The following is a 26,515-nucleotide window of genomic DNA, read 5'->3' as shown; positions in this document are numbered from 1 at the left end:
ATTTTTTTTTTTATTTTTTTATTTTTTTTTGTATACAAGATCGAGGCTCGTGAAAGAGCGAACATTAATCACACAGAAAGACAAACCGACACATAAAACATATAACATCGGGAGCGGTAGACAAGATGGGGAGAGAGGGGGAAGGACACAAACACAACATTTGAGAGCAGGGACCGAGAGACATGGAGACATCGAGAGATCTGAGAGAGGGCGAGGGCTTTGGGGGTGGGGGGGGGGGGGCATGGGAAGGGGGCGGTGGGAGAGGTATAAAACATATGGACACTGCCAGGACTTCCAGGAAAGAAGTTGGAATTTCAACTTCCCTTTGGTATCCATGGTTATGACAAACTTCCCTGAAAATGTCTGCTGCTCTTCTTCTGCTCCAATCGGCTCATCTGATCATGTGCTTGTCAAAGTGGACATCTCTCTGACCATTCTCAGAGAGCCTCCTCAGCGTCGACGAGTCTGGCATTTCACTCAGGCCAACTGGCACGGTCTTCAAGCAGCCATCAATCATCTGGACTGGTCTCCTATCTCTACCGCCTCTGACATCAACTCATCCTGGGAATTCTTTCAAAGTAAATTGCTCTCTCTCATGCACAGATTTATACCATCTCGTCTTCAGTTGTCATACCCTTCCTCCCGTCCATGGTACACGGAATCTTGTGGTGAGGCTGTTGCCCTGAAACAACTTGCTTTCGTCTCCTGGAAAGCAAATCCAACGGAAGGAAATCTCATTTCCTTTCACAAAGCCCGAAACAAGTGTGTGTCCACCCTCAGGAGAGCCAGGAAACAATATCTCACCATTCTCAAGACCGAACTCTCTTATCTGTCTCCCTCTTCCAAATCCTGGTGGCGTCTGGTCAAATCTGTTTCTGGTGTTTGTTCCCCCTCCATCCCCTCCCTCACCTCAAACGGCTTAACGGCTGACTCCGCACGTGAAAAAGCTGAATGCCTCAACTCTGTGTTTGCCTCTAAATCTTGTGTCCCAAACCCATCCCTCTCTGTACCCACCGTACCCAGTCGTACCCAGCTGCTCCTGGACTCTGTGTCCTTTCCTCCTGACAAGGTGGAAAAGTTTCTGTCAACCCTCGACTCTGATTCTGCAACTGGTCCTGACGGCATCAGCCCACGGGTCCTAAAATCATGTTCTTCTGCTCTTTCACTCCCTCTTTCTGTTCTCTTCACCCTCTCTTTTGCTCAAGGTCATCTGCCATCTGCTTGGAAATCAGCCAACATCACCGCTTTGCACAAAAAAGGTGCAAAAACAGATCCCAGCAACTACAGACCAATCAGCCTTCTCCCAATTATCAGCAAAGTCATGGAATCCATCATTGCTTCAGATATTAAATCTTTCCTCTTCTCCAATGGCTTGATCTCTGATCATCAATTTGGTTTCAGACCTGGTCACTCTACTCTGGACATGCTGCTTCTGCTTTCTCAACAATGGATGGAGGTCCTCAACGCCAAACAGGAAATTAGAGCTGTCTCCCTTGACATTTCACATGCCTTCGATACGGTCTGGCACCCTGCTCTGCTCTCCAAACTCTCCTCCTTTGGTATCCATGGAAATCTCCACGCATGGCTGGCGGACTTCCTCTCTGGTCGTAGTCAACGTGTGGCCCTGAATGGGTTTCTCTCATCTCCTCTTCCTGTTCAGGCTGGAGTTCCCCAAGGTAGTGTTCTGGGCCCTGTGCTTTTTCTGGTCTTCATCAATGATCTCTCTGACTCTCTTGAAAATCCTCTCTATCTCTTTGCTGACGACTCTACTCTCTGTCGCTCCATTCCTCATCTCTCAGATCGGCAGTCTGCAGCCTCCTCACTCTCTGCAGACCTGGACGAAATCACAGACTGGTCAATCAAGTGGAACATGTCTTTCAATCCTGACAAATCTCACACTCTTACAATGTCTCTCCGAAAGGACCGACTGGACAACCCTCCCATCTACTTTCTCAACAATCCTCTCCAAGAAGTTCTGTCGCTCAAGCTTTTGGGTCTCACTATCTGCCATGATCTTTCTTGGGAAAACCACATTTCCAAGCTGGCCTCCAAAGCCAGTCGCCGACTGGGCATGCTCCGTCGTGCGAAGTCCTTCCTTGGCACACCTGAGCTCCTCACCACATACAAGGCTTTCATCCGCAGCTCAATGGAATACTGTTCCCCCCTCTGGGCTGGTGCTCCTGCCTCACACCTTGCTCGGCTTCACGCTGTTGAGGCCAAAGCTTTCAGAATCATTGGAATCTCCTGCGATGTAGTCAACGCCGAGGGCCTTTCACTCACTCACCGCAGGCAGGTTGGTGGTCTTTCTGTCTTCTACCGACTCCTCTCCGGCCTTGCTCCCCCAGCTCTCTCTGTGCTCTGTCCCCCCAATATTCCTTCAGGTCGCACAAGATCTGCCTGCAACCCTCTTATGGTTAAACTGCCAAAGTCTAGGCTCTCTGCTCACCTTCACTCTTTCATTCCCCTTTTCTCCCGCCTCTGGAACAAACTCCCCCACTCCCTTCAATCCCACTCATCCCTCCAGGTCTTTAAAACAGCTGTTCACCACCATCTCTTATCTTCCCCCATCGAAAACCTTGATCTTTTCTACCCCCGGTAATTCACCCCAGAGTCCTTGCAGTGTTCATATGTTTTAATCCTCTCCCACCTCCCCCCAAGTCCTCCCGATGTCCCTGCTCTCAAATGTTGTGTTTGTGTCCTTCCCCTTCTTCCCCCTCTCTTTTGTGTCCTCCCCCCTCTCTCCCCATCTTGTCTGCCGCTCCCCTTGTTTTTTGTGTTTTGTGTGTCGGTTTGTCTTTTTGTGTGATTAATGTTTGCTCTTTCACGAGCCTCGATCTTGTATACAAAAAAAAAAAAGAAAAAAAAAGAAAAGACCTCCATCCATTGTTGAGACAGCAGAAGCAGCATGTCCAGAGTAGAATGACCAATACTCTGCTAGGCACTGACTGTGGGACAGGTCATGACCTCCTTGTGACAAAACTACAAGTGAAATTGAGAAAGTTGTACGAATCAAAAACTCCGATCAGACATCATCTTGAAAATGTAACTAAACAATATGCAAGAAAGATAAAATTAAATAAAAAATATCTTGCGGAGCTGGACTTGGTTGACAGAATGCCAGAAGAATTGTGACAAGAGGTTGAAGACATTGTAAACGAAGAGGCCAAAAACAACATCCCAAAAGCATGAAGCAGAAAGAAGAAGGCTAAATGGCTTTCAGAAGAGGCAATAGATATCGCAGACAGAAGAACAGAAATGAAAACCAAAGGGACATCATGAAAGGGAGTGGTTTATCATGTATTGATGTGATTTGTGCTGAGAAAAATGGGATGTCGGAGCATCTGATATGTCTAATAGCAAACCTGTACACTAGCCCTGAAGCTCCAGTTGGAACAGAGTATGGAGAGACGGAATAGTTTGTAATTGGAAAAGGGGTTTGTTAAAATGTTTTTGATTTATTTTTTACCTTTTTTATTTAAAAAAGGCATTTCTCATAGGAGTCGTGGTTCCCAGGTATTGTATGTTTTATACATGGTCTAGACTCATGGAAGAGCTCGGACACAGAACAGATCAGGCCAAAACATAACATAGGGAACAGCAGGAGAAAAGGGGACACCCCAACAGCAGGGCAGAGGGAGAAGGTATAGATTGAGAGTAACAAACAAGTGAAGCAGGTAACAATGAAGTGCAGGGAAGAATGCAAAGGGTGGATAAGATGGATGCACAAAATTTTGGGAGGGATGAGGGTGGTTTAACAGGTGTAGAAAATATCATGGCTTTGGATGTCATGACTTGCGATGGTGGTGAACAGCTGTGTTGAAGACCGGGACGGAGGAATGAGATCGAAGAGAGTGTGGAAGGTGGGAATAAATTAGTGGAGGTGAGCAGATCTACGATTTCGGCAGATCTACGATTGGTTATGGATTTATGCAGTTTCACAAGGAGGAGGTTTCTGGTTCGTGGAACACTTGCAGGGCGGATACCTGGGGTAAGGGAAGGGGGCAGAGAATGAAGAGGGCAGAGTGTGCAAGATCAGAAATGAGGCAAAAGACAGAGCGACCACCGACCTGTCGGCAATGGTGAAGTGATAGTCCCATAGTCTCAGCTTCATCGCAAGAGATTCCAATGATCTTGAAAGTCTTGGTTTCCATGGCGTCAAGATTAGAAAGGTATGAGGCAAGGGACCCAGCCCAGAGGAGGGAGAAGTACTCCATCAAGCTGCGGATGAAAGCCTCGCAGGTGGATAGGAGCTCAGGTGTGCCAAGGAAGAATGTTGCATGATGGAGGATGCGCAGTCGGCGTCTGGCTTTGGAGGCCAACTTTGAAATGTGGCTTGCCCAGAGAGATCATGGCTGAGAATGAGACCCAAGAGTTTGAGTGACTGAACCTCTGAGAGGGTTGTTGGGAAAGTAGATGGGAAGGTTTGCGGAATGGTCGTTTCGGAGAGAGAGCGAGTGTGTGCGATTTCTCGGGGTAGAAAGACATATTCCTAGTGTTTGACCAGATTGTGATTGTGTCAAGGTCTGATGATTCGGAAGAGTCTTGTGAACCACAACATCGCACAATTATATTTGCCGTTAGTGGTTGTTAAATATAGCCTCATTATATGATATATTTTCATTTTCTTTGTACTGCAACTGGTAATGTTAAATTTAATCAACTGGTATCTTGATTTATTTCTGACGCATTTCCGGTCATACAGTGGTACAGTGTTATTGGAGAGGACCGCATCACACCTCACAAGTTTGTGTACATACGTAATCAGGACATAGTGCTGTATATTATCCCTGATTTGGATCGATATACTTTAGTTTGAACACTGTTACCACAATATGTGTTTGCCAAGCCCAAAGTTATGCATTGGAATACTTTGTAATGTACGTGTGTGATTATTTAGACCATGTTTGAAAGTAGGTCTAACGGCTTTTATTCATTCGCCAAACGTCTTTGCAACAATGTATTCCTTCATTATAATTCAGTGCATAAATATGTCTGGCATCTATGGAACAAAGTATTATGTGGTTTCAAGGGTTTAAATGTCAAGCTTTAGTATTATTTAATTTCGGTTCTCTCCTCGGCCCTCATGTTTCTGGGCCCAAGCCGTGTGCTTTTGAGTTCATGTATCATGCTATATGTCTCTGTCAATTGGAAAGTTGAACTATTGAGGTATATATCAGATAATGTGACATTGTTCTAACTATTTGTATTTTGTTTGCACCGTAATAGTTTCTATGGTGTCAGAGTGGAGTCATCAGCAAAGAGATAAAGAGGATTTTCCAGAGAGTCAGTGAGATCATTGATGTAGATTAGGAATAAGAAGGGGCCTGGAAAACTGCCTTGTGGCACTCCAGCCTTGACAGGGAGAGGATAAGAGAGGGATCCGTTGAGAGCCATGCGTTGGCTCCGAGATTGGAGGAAGTCAGTAATCCAGTCATGGAGATAGCCTTGGATTCCATCGGCAGACAATTTGGAGAGCAATGCAGGATGCCAGACTGTATCGAAAGCAAGAGACATGTCCCTGTCCTGATTATGTCCCAACTATTCCCTGTCCTGATCTCATCTCTGATATTGAGGGCCCCACTCATTGTTGGGAGAGTAGAAGTAGCATGTCCAAGGTGGAGTGACCATGTCTGAATCCGAATTGATGATCTGAGATGAGGTTGTTGGAGAAAGGAATGATTTTATGTCAACTGTGATGATTGATTCCATGACCTTGCTGATGATTGGAAGTACGCCAATTGGTCTGTAGTTAAGGGGTCCATATTTACACCTTTTTATGTTATGGTGTCATGTTGGCAGACTCCCAAGCAGTTGGAAGATAACCTGTGGTAAACGACAGGGTGAAAAGGGCAGAGAGGGAAGTGCAAGAGCAGCAGAGCAGGTTTTTAGGACACGTGAGGCTGTTGCCGTCCGGTCTAGTTGCAGAATCAGAGTCGAAGGTTGCCAGAAACCTTACCACCTTTTCAGCTGCAAAAGACACAATTTAGGACAACTGGGAGGGTGGGTACAGAGAGGGAGAGAGAGCGAGAGCGACAGAGCGAGAGAGAGAGACAGAGATAGAGACAGAGACAGAGGGAGATAGATATAAAGGGCACAATATGCCAGGGCAGGTTAGAACATCATTGAGAGGTATAAATATTAAGAATTGATCCCGTATTCATTGGGAAATAATAGCAGAAGCTCTAAACGACTTTATATTACCTTTGAGCTTGAAAGAAAATAATATAATAATTACAAATCGTTACAAGTTTGAACACGGAAAGCACTCCATGCTCTTTTAATCCCAACGTATTAAGCCAGTCATAGTGATTATGGAGTTAATGTTTCCTAAAAGTTTGTGATCGATCAAACTTGTCCATTAGAGTTGACAACGTAAAGGGCAATACGGTACATTGATGCAGTATATAAATGCCATGCATTGAGGTATAGATGGTTCAAAAATAAAACAGTGCACATTAAATGAGGCACAAAATCCACAGAATGGACTCGAGGGCCGATAATAATCAGCTTCTCTCCGACTTCCTACCCACAAACACACATTGTCTATTGATGCAAATCGAATACATTACCCATAAGGCAAGAATCCATACACGTATTTTTTTTTGTGTGTACAAGATCGAGGCTCATGTAAGAGCTAACATTAATCACAAAAAAAAACGGACACATAAAACATATGATAAAGGGAGCGGGAGACAAGATGTGGAGAGAGAGAGGGAAGCACACATGTACAACAGTAGAGAGCAGGGACATTGGGAGATCTGTGGGAGGGAGGGAACTTGGGGGGAGGAGGCATAGGAAGGGGGGGGGGGGTGGGGTGGGAGGGATATAAAACACATGGACACTGCCAGGACTTCCAGGAAAGAAGTCGAAATTCCAAAAAAGTGGTTGATGCTTGTAGTTATGTGCCTCGCCGAAGGCCAAACCAGCGAAGTAAAAGCCGACAGAAAATGCAAATTAACATTGTTCTGGAAACAAAACGGAAAACTCGAACGGCAATGGGTGGAGCACGTACCTCCTCAAGGCTGAAGACTTTATGCTTTGTATCCCACTGACAGGCCGGATCTGGATTCGGACCTCAACCAAAATCGAATCATCTTGTTCTTATCACCGAACCAACTCATCCGCCAAGTTTCGTTCAAATCCGTCCACAAATGAGGATTGAGATATCCTGCTCACATTAAAACAGACAGACAAACGGGGGTAAAAACATAACCTCGGTCCACCTACCAGACGATCTAATGGTCGGTATATGTCTCGGCAATGAAACTACCTGTTAACCATAAACAAAATCTTCACTTCTCGAAAGGTTATGGTCACACATATAAATATTGTGATATTACACCTGATGGTTGCTCAATAGGTAAGGTTGTTGGCTTGAGATCTTAAGGTTCTTGAATTCAAGCTCCCGCTGTGGCAAAATAACATCCGGTGAGTTAACTCAGCGAAGTCATCCCTCCAAGTTTGGCAAAATTTCCTCACTCAAAAAACTCCCTCACTCTTCAATCCAACTCCTCCCTCCAGGTCTTTAAAACAGCTGTTCACCACCATCTCTTATCTTCTCCCATCCAAAACCTTGATCTTTTCTACCCCCGTTAATTAACCCCAGATCCACTTTTTTGAAATACCGACTTCCTTCCTGGAAGTCCTTGCAGTGTCCATGTGTTTTATACTTCTCCCACCCTCCCCCCCATTCCTACGCACCCCACCCCCATTCCCACGCCTCCTCCCCCCAAGCCCTCTCCCTCCCACAGATCACCCGATGTCCCTGCTCTCAGATGTTGTGCTTGTGTGCTTCCCCCTCTCTCCCCATGTTGTCTGCCGCTCGCTCCCCTTATTATATGTTTTACGTGTCCATTTTTTTTTTGATTAATTGTAGCTCTTTCACGAGCCTCGAACTTGTACTAAAAAAGAAAAAAAAAAAAAAAAAAGAGTACCTGATCTGGGAAAAAATGAGTCATTCCAAGTATCCTGCGTTGGAGCGACAACCCGTCTGGGACTGTGCCCCCTTGCTAATGAAACTGCTTCGGCAGCCCAATGCAGCTGAGGTGTCATCCCACACCTTTAATTTTGTGGATTTGTGGCTGGAATTAATGAACATTACATGCGCACTTGGTGTTTTTATTAAACTTTTAACGTTAAGAAATCACATCGTAAGTGGATAGCACACAATTCCACGAAATTCAGCTATTTCATTGCGCACATGGAATTCCATAGCTCCATGATGTGTATCCTTATAGTAATCTGAAGTTTGGCATGAGGATGTGCCAGCAACATGCACAAGACCCACCATCAATCGTGGTAATAAAGCGCGGCGTTACGCGCGCTGCTTGCGAGCAAGGAGGAAGCGGACAAGCGGTAACTTATAAGCGTCTTTATTTCAGGAGCTCACTGTAACACTGGCGCGCTCCGGGCTGCGCGCCCGGTGTATATCATGAGGCCACGCCTACCCCTCGGGCGTGGCCACCGCCCACTTGGTGCGCGGAATGATGTCACCACGCCAGTGGGCTTTTGTGTCCGCCACACGCGCCGCCCCAGAATTCCCGCGCACCTGGAGGGCCAGTTTGCGGGGCAGACGAATGACCCGGCCGAAGCGCCCCCTGGCGATCGGCGGCGTCCGGGGTGCAGGGATGCCAGGTGGGATGCCCCTGGCTGCCCCTGGGATGGGTGCAGGACCGGGGGGCGGCGGGGCTGGGCGGTGCCGGGGGTCCGCCCGCAGGGGGGCGGCCCCGACGTGGGGGTCGGGCCACTGGCGGTGGATGGTCCACGTCGAGGTGGGCCGGCTTGAGGCGGTCTACCGAAACGCGGTCAGGAGTACCGCCGATGTCCAGGGTGAAGTGCTTCGCCCCGGTCTCCAGCACGCGGAAAGGCCCGTCGTACGGGGGCCGCAGTGGTGTCCGGTGGGCATCGTGGCGGACGAAGACGTACTCTGCCGTGCGAAGCTCCGGGGCGACGTGCGTCGGTGGGTGCCCGGGGCATGCCGTTGGCACCGGGGCGACCTCTGGGCGGTCTCTTGCAGACCGGAGCGCTGCTGTGCCGCGGACCATGGTGCCGTGGAGTCGGGGAGGAACTCGCCCGGCACCCGCAGCGGTTGCCCGAAGACCAACTCCGCCGCGGATGCGCGCAGGTCCTCCTTGGGCGCCGTCCGGAGGCCCAGCAGGACCCAGGGGAGCCTGTCGACCCAGCCACCGTCGCGGAGGGTGGCCCGGAGCGCGGCCTTCAATGAGCGGTGAAATCGCTCACACAGGCCGTTAGCCTGGGGGTGGTAGGCCGTGGTTCGGTGCAGCCGGGCCCCGAGCCCCTGCGCGACCGCCCCCCAGAGCTCCGAGGTGAACTGGGGGCCGCGGTCGGACGAGATGTCTGAGGGGGCGCCGAACCGGGCGACCCAGGTGGCGATGAAAGCCTGCACGACATCGGCCGCCGTTGTCGACGCCAAGGGCACGGCCTCCGGCCACCGGGTGGTGCGGTCCACCATGGTGAGGACGTAGGTGAAACCCCGCGAGGGGGGCAGAGGTCCCACCAGGTCCACGTGGACGTGGTCAAACCGGCGTTCCGGCACCGTGAACAGGGCCAACGGGGCCTGGGTGTGCCGGTGCACCTTGGCGCACTGGCACGCGAGGCACGTCCTGGCCCAGCCGCGGACGGCCTTCCGGAGGCCATGCCAGACGAACTTGTCGGCGATCAGCCTTTGGGAGGCCCTCGCGCCCGGGTGGGACAGGCCGTGGATGGCGTCAAACACCTGGCGCTGCCAGCCCGCGGGCACGATGGGGCGAGGACGCCCGAGGGAGACGTCGCACAAGAGGGCCGCGCCCGCGTCGTCGAACGCCACCTCGGTGACGCGGAGGCCCGTGACGGCGGTCCGCAAGGCCTGGACATCGGGGTCAGCGGCCTGGTCCACTGCCATCCGGGCATAGTCGATGCCGAGGTGGACTGCGTGGGCGACGGCCCGGGAAAGGCAATCCGCCACCGGGTTGTCCTTCCCCGCAACGTGCTGGATGTCCGTCGTGTACTCGGACACGGCCGAGAGGTGACGCTGCTGCCGGGCCGACCACGGCTCGGTGACCTTGCCCATCGCGAAGATCAGCGGCTTGTGGTCGACGAAGGCAGTGAACGCACGGCCCTCGAGCAGATGGCGGAAGTGCCTGACCGCCAAGTGAAGCCCGAGCAACTCGCGGTCGAAGGTACTGTAACGGTGTTCGGGCGGGCGAAGCTGCCGGCTAAAGAACGCCAGCGGTTGCCAAGCTCCACGCACCCATTGCTCGTGCACCGCGCCCACCGCGTAGTCCGAGGCATCGGTGGTGAGGGCGATCGGTGCATCGGGCGCCGGGTGCGCGAGCATGGTGGCGTTAGCCAAGGCGAGCTTCGTGCCCGTGAACGCCGTGTCCATCTGCTCGGTCCAGGTAACGTCGCCTTTGCCCAGCTTACCTCGGAGAGCTTCGTGCAGGGGGCGCAGGAGCTGGGCGATACGGGGCAGGAACCGATGGTAAAAGTTCACCATGCCCAGGAACTCCTGCAGCCCTCTGATCGTGCGGGGGCGTGGAAACCCCTTCACCGCCTCCACCTTGGCCGGCAGGTGGACGGCTCCGTGCCTGGTGACACGGTGCCCCAGAAAATCGATGATGGCGGCGCCGAACCGGCACTTTGCGGGGTTCACAATCAGGCCATGCTGGCCCAGGCGTTCGAAGAGCGTGCAGAGGTGGCGTAGGTGCTCTTCGCGGGACGCGCTGGCGACAAGGATATCGTCCAGGTAGACGTAGACAAAATCCAAGTCGCGCAGGATGCTGTCCATCAGTCGCTGGAACGCCTGAGCCGCATTCTTCAGACCGAAGGGCATGCGCAGGAACTCGAAGAGTCCGAATGGCGTGATGACCGCCGTCTTCGGGACGTCCTCCGGCCTGACGGGGACCTGATGGTAGCCGCGTATGAGGTCCACCTTCGAGAAGAAGGACATGCCCGCCAAACGGGCGGAAAAGTCCTGAATGTGGGGGACGGGGTAGCGGTCGGGAGTCGTGGCGTCATTGAGACGGCGATAGTCCCCGCACGGTCGCCATCCCCCGCCGGGCTTCGGCACAATGTGCAGCGGCGACGCCCAAGCGCTCTCTGAGCGCCGAACGATGCCGAGTCGCTCCAGGGTAGCGAACGCCGCTTTTGCCACCGCCAGCTTCGTCGGCTCGAGGCGGCGTGCCCGGGCGTAGACCGGTGGCCCGACGGTGGGGATGTGATGGGCCACCCAGTGCTTGACGGCCCCCGCCGAGAAGGTGGGCCGCGTGAGGGTCGGGAAGCCGGCGAGGAGGTGGGTGAATGCGTCCGCTGCCGGAAGCGTACAGACCAACGTGGCCGGAACCGAACCATTCGGCAAGCCGCTTGGCAAGCCGCTCGTTGAGCTGGGCAACGCACAAGCGAGCGAGCTGAACGTCTCGGCCTGGACAAGACGTCTGCGCTTGACGTCGACCAGGAGCCCATTAGCGCACAGGAAGTCCGCGCCAAGCAGTGCCATGGGCACGTCGGCGGTGACGAACGTCCATCGGAAAACCTGCCCTCCGAACCGCAGAGAGAGGCAGCGTTTTCCGTACGTACGGATGGGCGTCCCGTTCGCGGCAAGCAGCGCGGGGCCCCCACCCGCGGCGTGCTTGTCTGACGTGCCGGCGGGAACGACACTCACCTGCGCTCCCGTGTCGCACAGGTAACGGCGCCCGGAGAAGGTGTCCGTTATGAACAGCAGGCTGCTCGAACGGCCGGCGCTCATCACCACTATTGAGCGCCGGCCCGGGCATTTCCCGACCTGTTGAAGGAGCATGGCGGATGACACTGCCGAGCTTCGTGGCCGAACTTGGCGTGGAACCAGCACCAGGTGGTGGAGCTGGAGGAGCGCGGCTGGCTCTGCCAGGCCGGTGGAGTTGGCGGGTTTCCCCGCGGTGGCGGTTTTCGCCGCGGCGGTGGGCGGGGCGTGGCGGCAGTCACGAGGTGCGTATCAGCATGCTGCGTATGCTGTATAAGCTGATGCTGTGGATCAGCAGCATCAGCAGCATCAGCCACGAGGGCCGCGACGGCCACGCCGACTCTCACCCGCGTGTCCGAAGCGGCGAAGTACTTGTCCGCCTCGGCTGCCAATGCTCGGGGTTCAGTTAGCCCGGTCCCGGCCAACGCGAGGCGAACCTGCGCTGGAAGTTGGCGACGGAAAAGCGCCCGGAATAGAGAACCGGGGGCTTCGTCGCCCAACAGTGACAGCATATGGTCCATTCGGACCGACGGGCGCATGTCACCGAGCTCGGGGAGATCCAGGAGGCGGTCGGCCCGTGCGTCGTCCGTGAGGCCGAACGTGGCTAGGAGTAGCCGCTTGAGTGCCTCGTACTTGTGGCCGTCCGGTGGGTGGCGAAGGACGGACACAACTCGAGCGGCTGTGCCGGGCCCGAGGGAGGCGACGACGTGGCAATAGCGCGTGTCATCGCCGGGGAGGCGCCGAAGCTGAAATTGGGCTTCGGCCTGGACGAACCAGACTTCGGCCTGAGCCTCCCAAAATTCGGGAAGTTTGATGAAGTTGGCCATGGCAATGGCGTCGCGTGTGGAAGGATCGCTCCGGCAGATCCAACGTCGAGGGGGTCACCAGTAAAGCGCGGCGTTACGCGCGCTGCTTGCGAGCAAGGAGGAAGCGGACAAGCGGTAACTTATAAGCGTCTTTATTTCAGGAGCTCACTGTAACACTGGCGCGCTCCGGGCTGCGCGCCCGGTGTATATCATGAGGCCACGCCTACCCCTCGGGCGTGGCCACCGCCCACTTGGTGCGCGGAATGATGTCACCACGCCAGTGGGCTTTTGTGTCCGCCACAGTAAGAACATCAAGTGCGAGATTATTAACTATCACACTCACATTGAATCACTCAGGAAAAAGGAATTCTTCACTTGAAAAAGGAATTCTTCACTCAGGAAAAAGGAATTCTCCAATTACACTTGAATTGTAATGGTGCGGCTCATCCCTCTGCCTCATGGAAACATGCACGGCTTCCAAAGGAATATCCTCAATTTCCACCCACAGAGGAAAAGGTCCTCATGAGATCGGATGAGATTTCCATGAGATCTCATGCCAAATCAAATGAGATTCTTGGAAGGGCAACAGAATATGCCTTGTTGATAACGCGTCACCCTGGTGCTTCACAGTCAGTGCATTAAATCATAAAGGTCTTTGAGCTGACGGGCCGGTCTGCCACAACTTGCTCGTCAATGTTAAAGATCCCACAAAACTTTCCAAAAAAATAATAAAACAACTAGGCCCTCGTATGTTTGTGCCCTCGCCAAATTCCTGCTTCCCGATTCCCTGGCTGCTGCAGTTGATCTCTTTAGTGTCAGGAGACATTGGTTTGGGTAAACAGGCAACAAGAAGCTCCAGACCGGAGACTTCGATGCTATTTGTTCCCAGATGGGTACACAAGTCCTTGGAAGGAGGAACGCAAGGTGCACACATGATAGACACATGTATAAACACCCAAAGACACTCACCTGCAAATCCAAATCAATTGACAGACTCGTCTCGGTGAAATGAACAATATGATATGATTGTGACGGATGTAATGCTTTAATCGAAACACAAAAACCTTCCATCATTTTTTTGCACAAAAACTACAGTACTGTGTGATGTTTGATACCAACTAATAAACATTCGTGACGTTTTACATCATGTACTCGGTCCTGTGGGTTCATTTCCTCCGCCATCGAAGGTAGATGGAGGTTATGTTTTCACCCCTGTCTGTCTGTTTGTTTGTTTGTTTGTCTGTCTATCTGTTTGTTTGTTTGTCTGTGAACAAGATATGTCAAAAAGTTGTGGACGGATTCGGACGAAATTTGGTGCATGGGTTGGTAAGGCGGCAAGAACAAGCCGATTCGATTTTGGTTCAGGTTGGAATCCAGATCTGGCCTATCGGTGGGATAGAAACCGTAAGCTGTTGAGCCTAGCTGAGGTATGGTCTCCACCGAGTGCCGTTCTAGTTCTACCGAGGTTTATTTCTACCGAGGTTTATTTCTAGCAAGGTTCAGGTTTATTTCTACCGAGGTTCAGGTTTATTTCTACCGAGTTTCAGGTTTATTTCTACCGAGGTTCAGGTTTATTTCTACCGAGGTTCAGGTTTATTTCTACCGAGTTTCAGGTTTATTTCTACCGAGGTTCAGGTTTATTTCTACCGAGGTTCAGGTTTATTTCTACCGAGGTTTATTTCTACCGAGGTTCAGGTTTATTTCTACCGAGGTTTATTTCTACCGAGGTTCAGGTTTAGTTTATTTCTACCGAGGTTCAGGTTTATTTCTACCGAGGTTCAGGTTTAGTTTATTTCTACCGAGGTTCAGGTTTATTTCTACCGAGGTTCAGGTTTAGTTTATTTCTACCGAGGTTCAGGTTTATTTCTACCGAGGTTCAGGTTTAGTTTATTTCTACCGAGGTTCAGGTTTATTTCTACCGAGGTTCAGGTTTAGTTTATTTCTACCGAGGTTCAGGTTTATTTCTACCGAGGTTCAGGTTTAGTTTATTTCTACCGAGGTTCAGGTTTATTTCTACCGAGGTTTATTTCTACCGAGGTTCAGGTTTAGTTTATTTCTACCGAGGTTCAGGTTTAGTTTATTTCTACCGAGGTTCAGGTTTATTTTATTTCTACCGTTTATTTCTACCGAGGTTCTACCGAGGTTCAGGTTTATTTTATTTCTACCGTTTATTTCTACCGAGGTGCAGGTTTGTTTCTACCGAGGTTCAGGTTTATTTTATTTCTACCGAGGTTTATTTCTACCGAGGTTCAGGTTTATTTCTACCGAGGTTCAGGTTTATTTCTACCGAGGTTCAGGTTTATTTCTACCGAGTTTCAGGTTTATTTTATTTCTACCGTTTATTTCTACCGAGGTGCAGGTTGATTTCTACCGAGATTCAGGTTTATTTTATTTCTACCGTTTATTTCTACCGAGGTGCAGGTTGATTTCTACCGAGATTCAGGTTTATTTTATTTCTACCGTTTATTTCTACCGAGGTGCAGGTTGATTTCTACCGAGGTTCAGGTTTGTTTCTACTGAGGTTCAGGTTTATTTTATTTCTACCGTTTATATCTACCGAGGTTCAGGTTTTCTACCGAGGTTTATTTTTTACCGAGGTTTCTACCGTTCTAGTTCTACCAAGGTTTATCTACCGAGGTTCAGGTCGAAATCCAGATCTGGCCTCTCAGTGGGATAGAAACCGTAAGCCGTTGAGCCTAGCGGAGGTATGGTCTCTACCGAGTGCCGCTCTTGTTCAAGTTTGAGTTCCACTTCCTTAAAGACCTTCTGGAGACATGAATTAATATATCACTAGCAGGCACCCTCACACTCTGGGTGGGAATACCCTTCTCAGTTTATCGGAGCGAAGGAGCCAGAGTACGTGTGCTGGAGTATGTGCACCGGACTAAGACTAAAGTATGTGCATGTCTCCTGGCCTTCGGTGGCACTTAGGCCAGCATTAGGCTTGGAACCAGAGGTAGAACCAGGTTTGGAACCTCTACGTAGGCCCAAGAACCATTAAATGTCAATTCTGGAGTTTTGGTGACGTCCACGTTTGCTCCGTTATACTAAGATTTCTTACGTTATAAAATTTTTTTCGTTATAGTAAGAAGTTTTGTAAATCTTCACCAACAACCTTGACGTCCTTATAATGTCTGTGTTGTTTAGAGTGAATGTTGTGGAGAATTGTAATCAAAGTACCAAAAATATCTCGATGGGTCAAAAGGCCCTTTTATACTTGTATTTTCTTGATGGCATCATTGCCTTACTTATTGCACTTTTGATCCATTTCTTTCTGCTCCTTTTACTTGCAGACATTTAAAATGACGAAGTACAATTTACGCTAAAAGAAGTAATGTTGCATTGTAAGGCCCTTTGTTAACTCCAGTCGGAGATTGAAGATGCGATTAGAGCAGTGACGAGATTTAAAACCAGGCCTTATGAGTTCATTTTTGCTTATCTTTAGTTTCCTTTAACGATAAAACCTCACAACATATTAATAAATATCTCATTTCCTGTTCACATTATTCAGGCAAAGGAAGTAGCAGCCCATTCGACAAGCTCTATCAAGAAGCGACCACAAGGCCCGGCATGGACTCGCCTGATCGACCGGATGTGCAGCCGGTACAAGATGGGCCGGAGTACAGACTACGAGCTGCTTGCAGTGTGGAGAACATCGTGGTGGAGAAAAGCCACCTCCCTGAGAACATCGTCCGCTCGGTGTACATGCGCATCATCGGTGATGGGTCGGATGGAGAAAAGGAGGAATGCAAAACCTCGAGGGAAGAGGAGGCGCACAACCATGAGCAGGGTGCTGTGGTTATACCGGAAGGACAGAACCACTGTGACAAGTATTATGAAGCGATCGTGGTTGTGGAGACTGAGAAAAACCATCAAGAGGTGCCCACGACAAACAGACAATGTGCAACGGAGGCCAAAGTGGTGGGGGTTTCTCAAGGATGTCATGGTGATGATCAGAAAGTGATGGTGGCTAAAGAACGACGTGACGACGATGATGATCCCGAAGAAGATGATGATGATGATGATTATGAAAAGGACCACAAAGCTGCGATTGTAGAAACGAGGCCCTGGGAAGGACAAAGGGCAACCTCCCCTGTGCCCCAGGTGATTTCCTGAATGTTTTTATGAGGAAGAGGAGTATCAGGTTGAAAGAAGGTTCAGATAATCATATTTAATTAATTTCCCTGAGAATTTCTAGCCTTCCATTATATTTAATAAGACTTCCCATTTCTCAATCTCCTTTTCCCCTACACTCTGCACAGCTACCATTCATATCCCCCACTTCCAAATCTTTACTTCTTTAAATCCTTTGGGTTGTAGTTCATTCTTACTATAATTCATGTACCGGTGCTTGTGTGCCGGTGTGTTTGTTTGTTTGTCGTCATACGTGATCCTCCTATAGTTCTGGGCTGATTGCATCCAGACTTGCAACATAGGATCAGCATGACCCTCATTATGGTTATTAGGAGGGAGGGATGGGGGACGCAAATTTCTCTATGTAAAGTGCCTTCAGAAAGTACTCACACCCCTTGACGTTTTCACATTTTGTTGTGTTAGAGCCTGAATTTTAAATGGATTAAATTAAGATTTTTTTTTTTGGCACTGATCGATACATAATAATAACCCAGTGTCAAAGTGGAATTTTTGGGGATTTTTTTTACAAAATAATAAAAAATGAAAAGGTGGCATGTCTTGACGCAATAAGTATTCGACCCCTTTGCTATGACACTCCAAATTGAGATCAGGTGCATCCAATTTCCTTTGATCATCCTTAAGATGTCTCTACAACTTGATTGGAGTCCACCTGTGGCCAATTCATTTGATTGGACATGATTTAGAAAGAAACACACCTTTCTATATAAGGTCCCACAGTTGGCAGTGAATTTCAGAGCAGAAACTCTACCATGAAGTCCAAGGAACTGTCCGTAGAATTCCAAGATAGAAGTGTGAGGAAGCATAGATCTGGGGAAGGATATAAAACAATTTCTAGAGTGTTGAAAGTTCCCAAGAGCACAATGAGCTCCATCATTAGGAAATGGAAAATATATGAAACTACCCAGACTCTTCCTTGAGCTGGCCATCCCTCCAAACTGAGCAACCAGGCAAGAAGGACCTTGGTCAGGGAGGCTACCAATAACCCAATGACCACTCTGACAGAACTACAGAGTTCTTTGGCTGAGATGGGAGAACCTGCTGGAAGGATAATAGTCTCTACAGGACTTCACAAATTTAGGCTTGATGTGAGAGTGGACAGATGGAAGCCACTCCTGAGAAAAAGGCACATGACAGCACGCATTGAGTTTGTAAAAAGTCACGTAAAAGACTCTGAGAATGGGACGAAAGATTTTGTGGTCAGTTCAGATGAAAATTGAACTCTTTGGCCTGAATGCAAGTCACTATATCTGGCAGAAACCAAGCACAGCTCATCAACCATCTAGCACTATCATTACCATGAAGCATGGTGGTGGCAACATCATGCTATGGAGAGGCTTTTCTGCGGCAGGGATGAGGAGACTTGTAGGGTTGGAGGAAACAATTAATGGAGCCAAATACAAGCAAATCCTTGTGGAGAACCTGCTTCGGAGTGCAAAAGATCTTAGACTGTGTCGAAGATTTACGTTCCAGCAGAACATTGACCCCAAGCATACAACAAAGCAACACTGGAATGTCTTCAGAACAAGAATGTGAAAGACCTTGAGTGGCCCAGCCAAAGCCCAGATTTGAATCCCATTGAGAATCTGTGGAAAGACTTGAAGATTGCTGTTCACTGACGTTTCCCATCCAACATGACAGAGCTTGAGCAAATCTGCAAGGAAGAATAGGAGAAACTCCCAAAATGCAGATATGCAAAGCTGATACAGACACACCCAAGAAGACTCGAAGCTGTAATGGCTGCCAAAGGCGCTTCTACGAAGTATTGACTCAGGGCGCTGAATACTTATATAAATTAGATATTTCTGATTTAATTTTGAATTATTTTGTAAGGATTTCTAAAAAAAAAATCCACTTTGACATTATGGGGTATTATGTGTAGATCAGTGTTAGGGTTAGGGTTAGGGTTAGGGTTAGAAAACACTCAATTTAATCCATTTTAAATTCAGGCTGTAACATAACAAAATGTGAAAAAAGTCAAGCGGTGTGAATACTTTCTGAAGGTGCTGTAAATCGGTATCGTGTAGCACCGCTCCAAGTGGAGGAGGGTATTACAAGTCCCACCCTTTACAGTATTCCCGTCCCCACATTTTCCAGTGCAGTGAGATGTTTTGAAGTACACGAGAAAAATTTTGAATTACACGTTTGAATAAAGATAATAACACAACCGACCTGGCCGCTCTCATAAGGAGCGGATCCTTCTAATATGCACAATTCCTCCATAAATTCCGAAAGAAGGGAGCTGAGAGGGGAGATAAAAGATGGATTTGTACAACAATTGATCATAAACCTTATGTCTGTCACATGTGACACTTATACATAGTAAGAGACAGCATCTGCCGAGATAAACAGTGCTGAAGAGTTCACACATAACTCTGCTCAATAATAACACCTAGAGTTTGAATTGGCACTCTTTTCCACCACTATTGATTCCTTGGTTTTAAAAATGGCCGATTTATCACTTTGGCAGTGGGGCAGCATCTTGTGAAAATAAATAAATCAACTATTCCAACGAGCTGACTTGTTTTTTGTTCTACTTTTAGGGCTATGACAATATGGACGCAGTGAAGATTGGATCCAGTATACCGATCAATATTCTTCAGGGAAAGAAGAAGCCCGTTCCAGCACCGAGGAAACACCGTAGGCCTGGGCACCGCTCTCCTCATAGCAGTGAGAGCGACTCGGCCACCGAGAGTGTCACTTCGCGGTCAAACTCTACCGAGCACGGTCAATTTGGATCGGGAGAAGAAGCTCTAGTGGCATCAGCCGATGGCAATACTAATCAGGCGAAGAATGAGAGCGCAGAAGAATTCAGGCCGAAAGGCAGAGGGGGGCAAAGGTGGAATGAGACAAAGGTATCGACCCCTCGCTCCAACAGCGAGCCAGAACTAAACGGTCTGTCGAGGCTGGGGTCCGGACGAGGCAAATCATACACCGGTGGTGGAGCTGCCTGCGTTCGACTGGTACCGGCTTCTATCCGGGAACAGGCACGAGACGCCGGAAGTAGCAGGGCAAGCTCAGTGGCTTGGTTGGCGATGACACGAGATGGAGGGGCGAGGCAAAGTGAAGCCGGAATAAGGCCAAGTGCCCTACGCAAAACCACACGGAAACCGCCACCATGTCTTGATAGCATTCTCGAGAGAAAGATGGAGGAAGAAGGGCTTGATCTCACGGAAGAACCATATTCAGACAAGGTGAAACCTCCTTGTGTTTTTAACATTTGCATTATGTCATAGAAAAAGCACGGAAACAGTTCAGGAAACAGTTCAGGAAACAGTTCAGTTCTGTTCAGCCTATTCCAGTTCTAAATTGTCTTCCAATGTAAATAAAATAATTCTTTGGTCCATAATGTTAGTCTATTTGTAACATCTATTTGGTTATTAGAAATGTAAACTGTTCTACTTTGAAGCCCAGTTGCCATCACTTCGAGTGCACTTCCAATATGCCGATTATGTGTCTCGGCAGCACGGGCGATGCGGGATCTCCTCAGACCTGGTGAGGAGATACGCCAGCGAATTTGGCATCAGCCAAACCGAAGTTGCAGAGGCCCTGGACCTCATCCGTGTGAAGCTGCTCCGCAAGCAGCATCGGATGGCGGTACGCACAACAACTCATCTGCCATATCAATTTGTTACATTTAGGAACCGTTGACTGGAGGATTGGAGGCATTGAGGACCTGGCATTAGACCTGAACCAACACATCAATTTGATCCTTTAGCCGTGACATTAACTATTGTACTGTCTTCTCTCTGTTCCTGGTATGTACAGATTCCAAGTCCGAACCTACAAAAGCTCTGCGAGACTCCTCCGAAGACCATCGTAAGACCCAGCAATAACTGAGATCTACCCCATCACAAGAATGGCAAAAAAAAAATTTGTCTAAACTCAGAATGTTTTTTCTTTGAGATGCACTACAGATTTTTTGCCATCATGCTTCATGGTTGTATAAAGTACGTACAGTGCATACTTATACTAATGGCGATATATCAGTGTACATAAATATAAACATCTGCAAATGATATTTTACAATAGGCCGAGCGTTTTTTTCTGTGACTTGTAAATAACCTGTGAAATATACCTTGCGGATGCTTGGGTTTGCCTAATCTACCTTGAAGAGCAGAGACCCGTCGGGTAGCCATGACATAATGTAGGCCAAGTGTTCTACCAATAACATTGGCGTCTCCTGCTCCATACGAATAAATCCGATTTGACTGAAGACTTTGCTGATGCAGTGACGTTTGCCAGGAGGGTAGTCGGGCCATCTGGCCTCGTACATTTCATCTGGGAGTAGCAGTGGTGATAATTAAAATCATACATTATGGTTATGGACTGAGTGATACAAAGGTTTGTAAATGTAAAATGCAATCGAGATGCTTCATCTTTGGAAGCATAAAGAGCTTTATTTTCGTAACTGCTGGGTATTACAAGTCAAAAAATGGGGGAGGAGGGGGGGGGGGGGTGGATGGACGGTGGGGAGATGAAAGAGAAAAAGGGAAAGGCAAGGAGAGAAAAAAAAACAATGTATGAAATTTTTAAAATGGAGAAAGAGAGTTCGAATCAGGGTAAGAGGGGGTGCAAAAATGTGAAGAGAGAGAGAAAGGAGAGTAGGGAGAAAGAGAGAGTATGAAACGTGTCGGAGAGAGAGTAAATCGAAGAGCGAGTAAGACAGAATGAATCAAAGAGAATTTACTAGAAAACAAATCAGTGTAAGAGAGGCAGACACACACACACACACACACACACACACACACACACACACACACACACACACACACACACACACACACTGCAACAGAGAGAGAGGGGACGGTGTAAGAAAAGAGCAAAATTTCAGGAGAGAGACAGAGAATGAATCAGTGTAAGAGTAAGATGGTGTAGGTGTAAGAGTGTGAAGGGAGCGAGAGCGAGGAGAGAGCATAAAATTAGTTTAAGAGAGAGAACAAATTAGAGAGTGTAAGACAGGATGAATCAGAGAGATTGTAAAAGAGAGTGGGCACACACACACATACACACACACACACACACACACACACACACACACACACACACACACACACACACATACACACACACACACACACACACACAAACACACACATACAAACACACACATACAAACTCACATACAAACACATATAAACACACACCTACAAACACACATATGAGCACACACATACAAACACACACATACGAGCACACACATACAAACACACACATATGAGCACACACATACAAACACACACATATAAGCACACACATACAAACTCACATACAAACACACATATAAACACACACCTACAAACACACACATATGAGCACACACATACAAACACACACATACGAGCACACACATACAAACACACACATACGAACACACACATACAAACTCACATACAAACACACATATAAACACACACCTACAAACACACACATATGAGCACACACATACAAACACACACATACGAGCACACACATACAAACACACACATACGAACACACACATACGAGCACACACATACAAACACACACATATAAGCACACACATAAAAGCACACACACACACAAACATACAAACAAACACACACATACAAGCACACACATACAAGCACACACATACAAGCACACACACACACACAAACATACAAACAAACACACACATACAAGCACACACACATACAAGCACACCCACACGAACACACACACAAACACACAAACAAACACACACATACGAGCACACACATACAAACACACACATACAAACACACACATACAAACACACATATACGATCACACACATACAAGCACACACAAACAAACACACACATACGAGGACACACATACAAACACACACATACAAACACACACATACAAACACACACATACAAACACACACATACGATCACAGACATACAAGCACACACATACAAACACACACAAACACACAAACAAACACACACATACAAGCACACACATACAAACACACACATACAAGCACACACTCTGCAAGAGAGATTCTCATGACATTAGCTTATTATCAACACAAGGGCATCAATCATTCCTCTTCTACCTTTATGTCCGCTTTGATTCCACGGAAAGCTAAAGTAGATCCACGTATGAGTGCCTAAGCTGTCCGCGTGGGGTCGACGGAGAACAATCTGAAGCAAAATATGAAACATAATACTTTCATCATCTTTACGTTTTCCCGTTTTCCCCCATTTATTATCCTACAAACTGAAATGGTGATTCCACATCACAAAAAACATCAGAATCTGCTCTTCCAGGTGGAATTTATGGCAAAAGTAGACTTTTTCATTTTTAATATTATTTACAAAACATTTTTTATCAGCTCTCGTTTACTGTACTGGGATCATAATGAAATGTGTCCAAAGAAGAGGAGTCAGATGGCAATGGCTACAAAACATATTTACACACAGCCAAATTGTTTGGCATCTTGTGCTTAAATATCTTATTTTCATTTCATATTAATAATGCAAAAAGAAAACCTCGCAGCCTTTTTTATAATATTTCCTTATGTTGTGCTGTGGACTGGTTCCATTTGATTCATTTTTCAAATGATATTCACATCATTCACTATAATATAATATAAATATGTATATGTATATGCTGGGATTGCAGCAACTGCTTGTCTGTTTAAAGAGAGGAGTTTGCACAATAGACATTCCAGTTCAATCAAATGTTGTTTGTGCTTTGCAATTGTGTTGTGGGTTCTGTGGATGAACCAATCCCCCCTTGGACCGATCATTATCTTTCTGAAAGTTTTCCGGTCTCTAAACAACAATGTCTCTACCCTTATGCAGGTGTTTTGCTGTTAGATCCCTCGTCGAAAGTCCCTGACAATATCACGGCAGAACGCGTACAAATTTGCAACTGAGCATTTCCGCCATGTTCGTTCCGTCCCAGCAAGGACCGACCGCCCAGGATGGCCTGAATAGCACTTTCATGCTTGACCTCAGAACAAACAAGCTAAACACAACTTTCATTATTAATTTAATTATTATATTTGAGCATCAACTAGAAAGCATCTGAAAATGAAAACCATCTGCGTCCGCTTTGTATTCAGACTTCTTCCGTATGCTAAACATGACGAAAACAACTAAAACATTCAAAAAAAACTGCCGATTTAGGCGACTTTGACCTTTTGACCACAAAAGCAATAGCCTTCGGTGACCCAATGTGCAAGCCCTGCTCAAATTTCAAGTGAAATGGATGAAAATTGACAATTTTTATGCAACCTTGACCTTTGACCTTCTGATCTAAAAGAAGAATCGGCTCCTAGCTTTTTTTTTGTATTTTTTTTGTATACAAGATCGAGGCCCGTGTAAGAACTAACATTAATCACAAAAAAAAACGGACACATAAAACATATGATAATGAGAGCGGGAGACAAGATGGGGAGAGAGAGGGAAGCACATAAGTACGACAGTAGAGAACAGGGACATCGGGAGATCTGTGGGAGGGAGAGGGCTTGTGGGGTGCGGGATTGGGAGAGGTATAAAGCACATGGACACTGCTAGGACTTCCAGGAAAGAAGGTGGTATTTAAAAAAGTGGGTCTGGGGTGAATTCATGGGGGTAGAAAAGATCAAGGTTTTGGATGGGGGAAGACAAGTAATTGTGGTGATTTTGATTTGACTTAAAGACCTGGAGGGAGGAGTGGGATAGACGAGACTGAGGGAGTTTGTTCCAGAGGCGGAAGAAAAGAGGAATGAAAGAGTGAAGGTGAAAGAGGGTCCTGATTTTGGCATTTGGAATATTTGGGGGACAGAGCACAGAGAGAGCTGGGGGAGCTAGGCCGGAGAGGAGTACCGACCTTTGATTTTGATTTTGATTTGACTTTGATTTGATTTTGAGTGGGTAGAAGCTTTTCATTGGTAAACCAATACAGTGACCCAGTATGCAAATTCTTAAAATTTCAGGTCAATTGGATGAAAATTGTCGATTTTATGTGATGCTGACCTTTGGCCTTTTGACTGACATTATTAATTTGGCTTCTCCGCTGTGCAGAGGATGGGCTAACTAGTAGATCGTCACTGGGTAGAGCACATCCCTCCACCAGACTGAACAGTTTACGTTTTCTATCCCACAGATAGGCCGGATTTGGATTCAGACTTTAACCATAATCTAATCGGCTTCTTCTTGTCGCCTACCCAACTCATCCACCAAGTTTTGTTAATATCAATGTATCGTATTTTATATCATTTTTGGCCGCATCTCTCAATGGTGAATAATTACTTGGAAATTAAATACATTGCGTCGTATATCATTACAATAGGTTTAAATCCTACATGTGGTACAGGCCATTTTACTAATTAGCTCTACGGGCCACAGGTTGATGGAGCACTGCTCTCTCTTATGGGCTGGCGCTCCTGCCTCACACCTTACTCACCCTGACGCCGTGGAAAGGAAGGCCTTCAAAATCATTGGAATCTCTCGCGATGAAGCTGAGTCTATGGGCCTATCACTTCACCATCACACACAGGTCGGTAGTCTCTGTTTTCTAGAGCTTTCTTTCTGCTCTTGCACACGCTGCCCTCTCCGTTCCTCTGCCCCCATACTGCCCCATAGGTCTCTGCAGCAAAACCATGGTCCACCACCAACCACCTTTTGGTGAAACTACCTAAATCCAGTCCAAGATCATTCCTCACCTCCACGCTTTCGTTCCTCCTTTTCCTGCCTGTTGAAGCAACTTCCACCTCATCCTCAATCTCCTTCTTCTATTCAGATCGTCAAGACAACTGCAGTGCACCGCCATCTCAAATCATCCCCCACCCACAACTATGATCATTTACATTCCCATTAATCCACCCCCAAGTCCACCTCTTTCCAAATCTCCAGTTTTTCCTTCCTTTTGAGAGACTGTCTGTATCCATATTGTCCACCCCTTGTAGCCCCCCCTACCCCTCATTCCACCCACATACCTTACTTGTCCGAGTCTCCCTCTATTTTGTACCTCAACCCTGGTGTTGATGTGTTTACCCTTCTCTTTATTCTGTTCCTTTTTTATTTTACATCCTGTTCCATTCTATGTTCCAGTTCCACCATGGACCTCAACTTTGTACACAAAAAAAAGACAGATTGCAAGTTTTCTGGCGTGGCATGATAAACGTTTCTCGGAAGAGTTCTCGCCTCGAGGTCGCTTCCTTCCCTGTTCTCACCATCAGCCTGCGGCATAAACTTGCATCAATCATGATCCTCATCCAAAGAGAAAGAGAGAGCACCATGTACGAAAGGAACTCATTACCTCATTATTCACGTCCACACTCTCATCCCCCAGCAGACTCCCTTTTCTTTGCACTCACCATCATTTACACAAGGGTTGTAAACGTTCCTGTCCTCGAAGCCACAGCGTGGGTGACATGTTAACAGCATGTTAGTGATGGCGGAAGGCAATGCGCAACTTACACTGGACCGTCAAGGTTGCTATTTCAACACTATTTGAAACCTAACCCGAACCCTAACCCGAACCCTAACCCTAACCCTAACCCTAACCCGAACCCTAATCCTAACCCTAACCCCAACCCTAACCCTAACAACCCTAATCCTAACCCTAACCCTAACCCGAACCCTAACCCGAACCCTAACCCGAACCCTAACCCGAACCCTAACCCTAACCCTAACCCTAACCCTAACCCGAACCCTAATCCTAACCCTAACCCCAACCCTAACCCTAACAGCCCTAACCCTAACCCTAACCCTAACCCGAACCCTAACCCGAACCCTAACCCTAACCCTAACCCTAACAACCCTAATCCTAACCCTAACCCCAACCCTAACCCCAACCATAACCCTAACCCTAACCCTAACCCTAACCTTAACCCTAA

The 26,515-nt window shown here is 47.7% G+C and overlaps 1 protein-coding gene across 4 annotated transcripts in view; it reads left to right on the top strand.

Moving 5' to 3' along the window:
• LOC137439777 (SAM and SH3 domain-containing protein 1) overlaps window positions 1-23,369 on the top strand; it is a 570,774-nt gene extending 547,405 nt beyond the window's left edge. For all 4 annotated transcript variants that reach the window (XM_078768572.1, XM_078768570.1, XM_078768571.1 and 1 more), the window contains 4 exons: window positions 16,034-16,626; window positions 19,218-19,868; window positions 20,140-20,271; window positions 20,443-23,369. In XM_078768572.1, the coding sequence (XP_078624698.1) occupies window positions 16,034-16,626; window positions 19,218-19,868; window positions 20,140-20,271; window positions 20,443-20,514 (1,448 nt within the window). In that variant the 3' untranslated portion in view covers window positions 20,515-23,369. The remainder of the gene's footprint in view (window positions 1-16,033; window positions 16,627-19,217; window positions 19,869-20,139; window positions 20,272-20,442) is intronic.
• Window positions 23,370-26,515: the final 3,146 nt, after the last annotated feature.

Source organism: Myxine glutinosa, chromosome 14 (assembly GCF_964187855.1).
Source record: "Myxine glutinosa chromosome 14, kmMyxGlut1.1, whole genome shotgun sequence".
Taxonomy (NCBI): Eukaryota; Metazoa; Chordata; class Myxini; order Myxiniformes; family Myxinidae; genus Myxine; species Myxine glutinosa.
The sequence above is the reverse complement of the archived record's forward strand: the minus strand, read 5'-3'. Positions and strand labels throughout refer to the sequence as shown.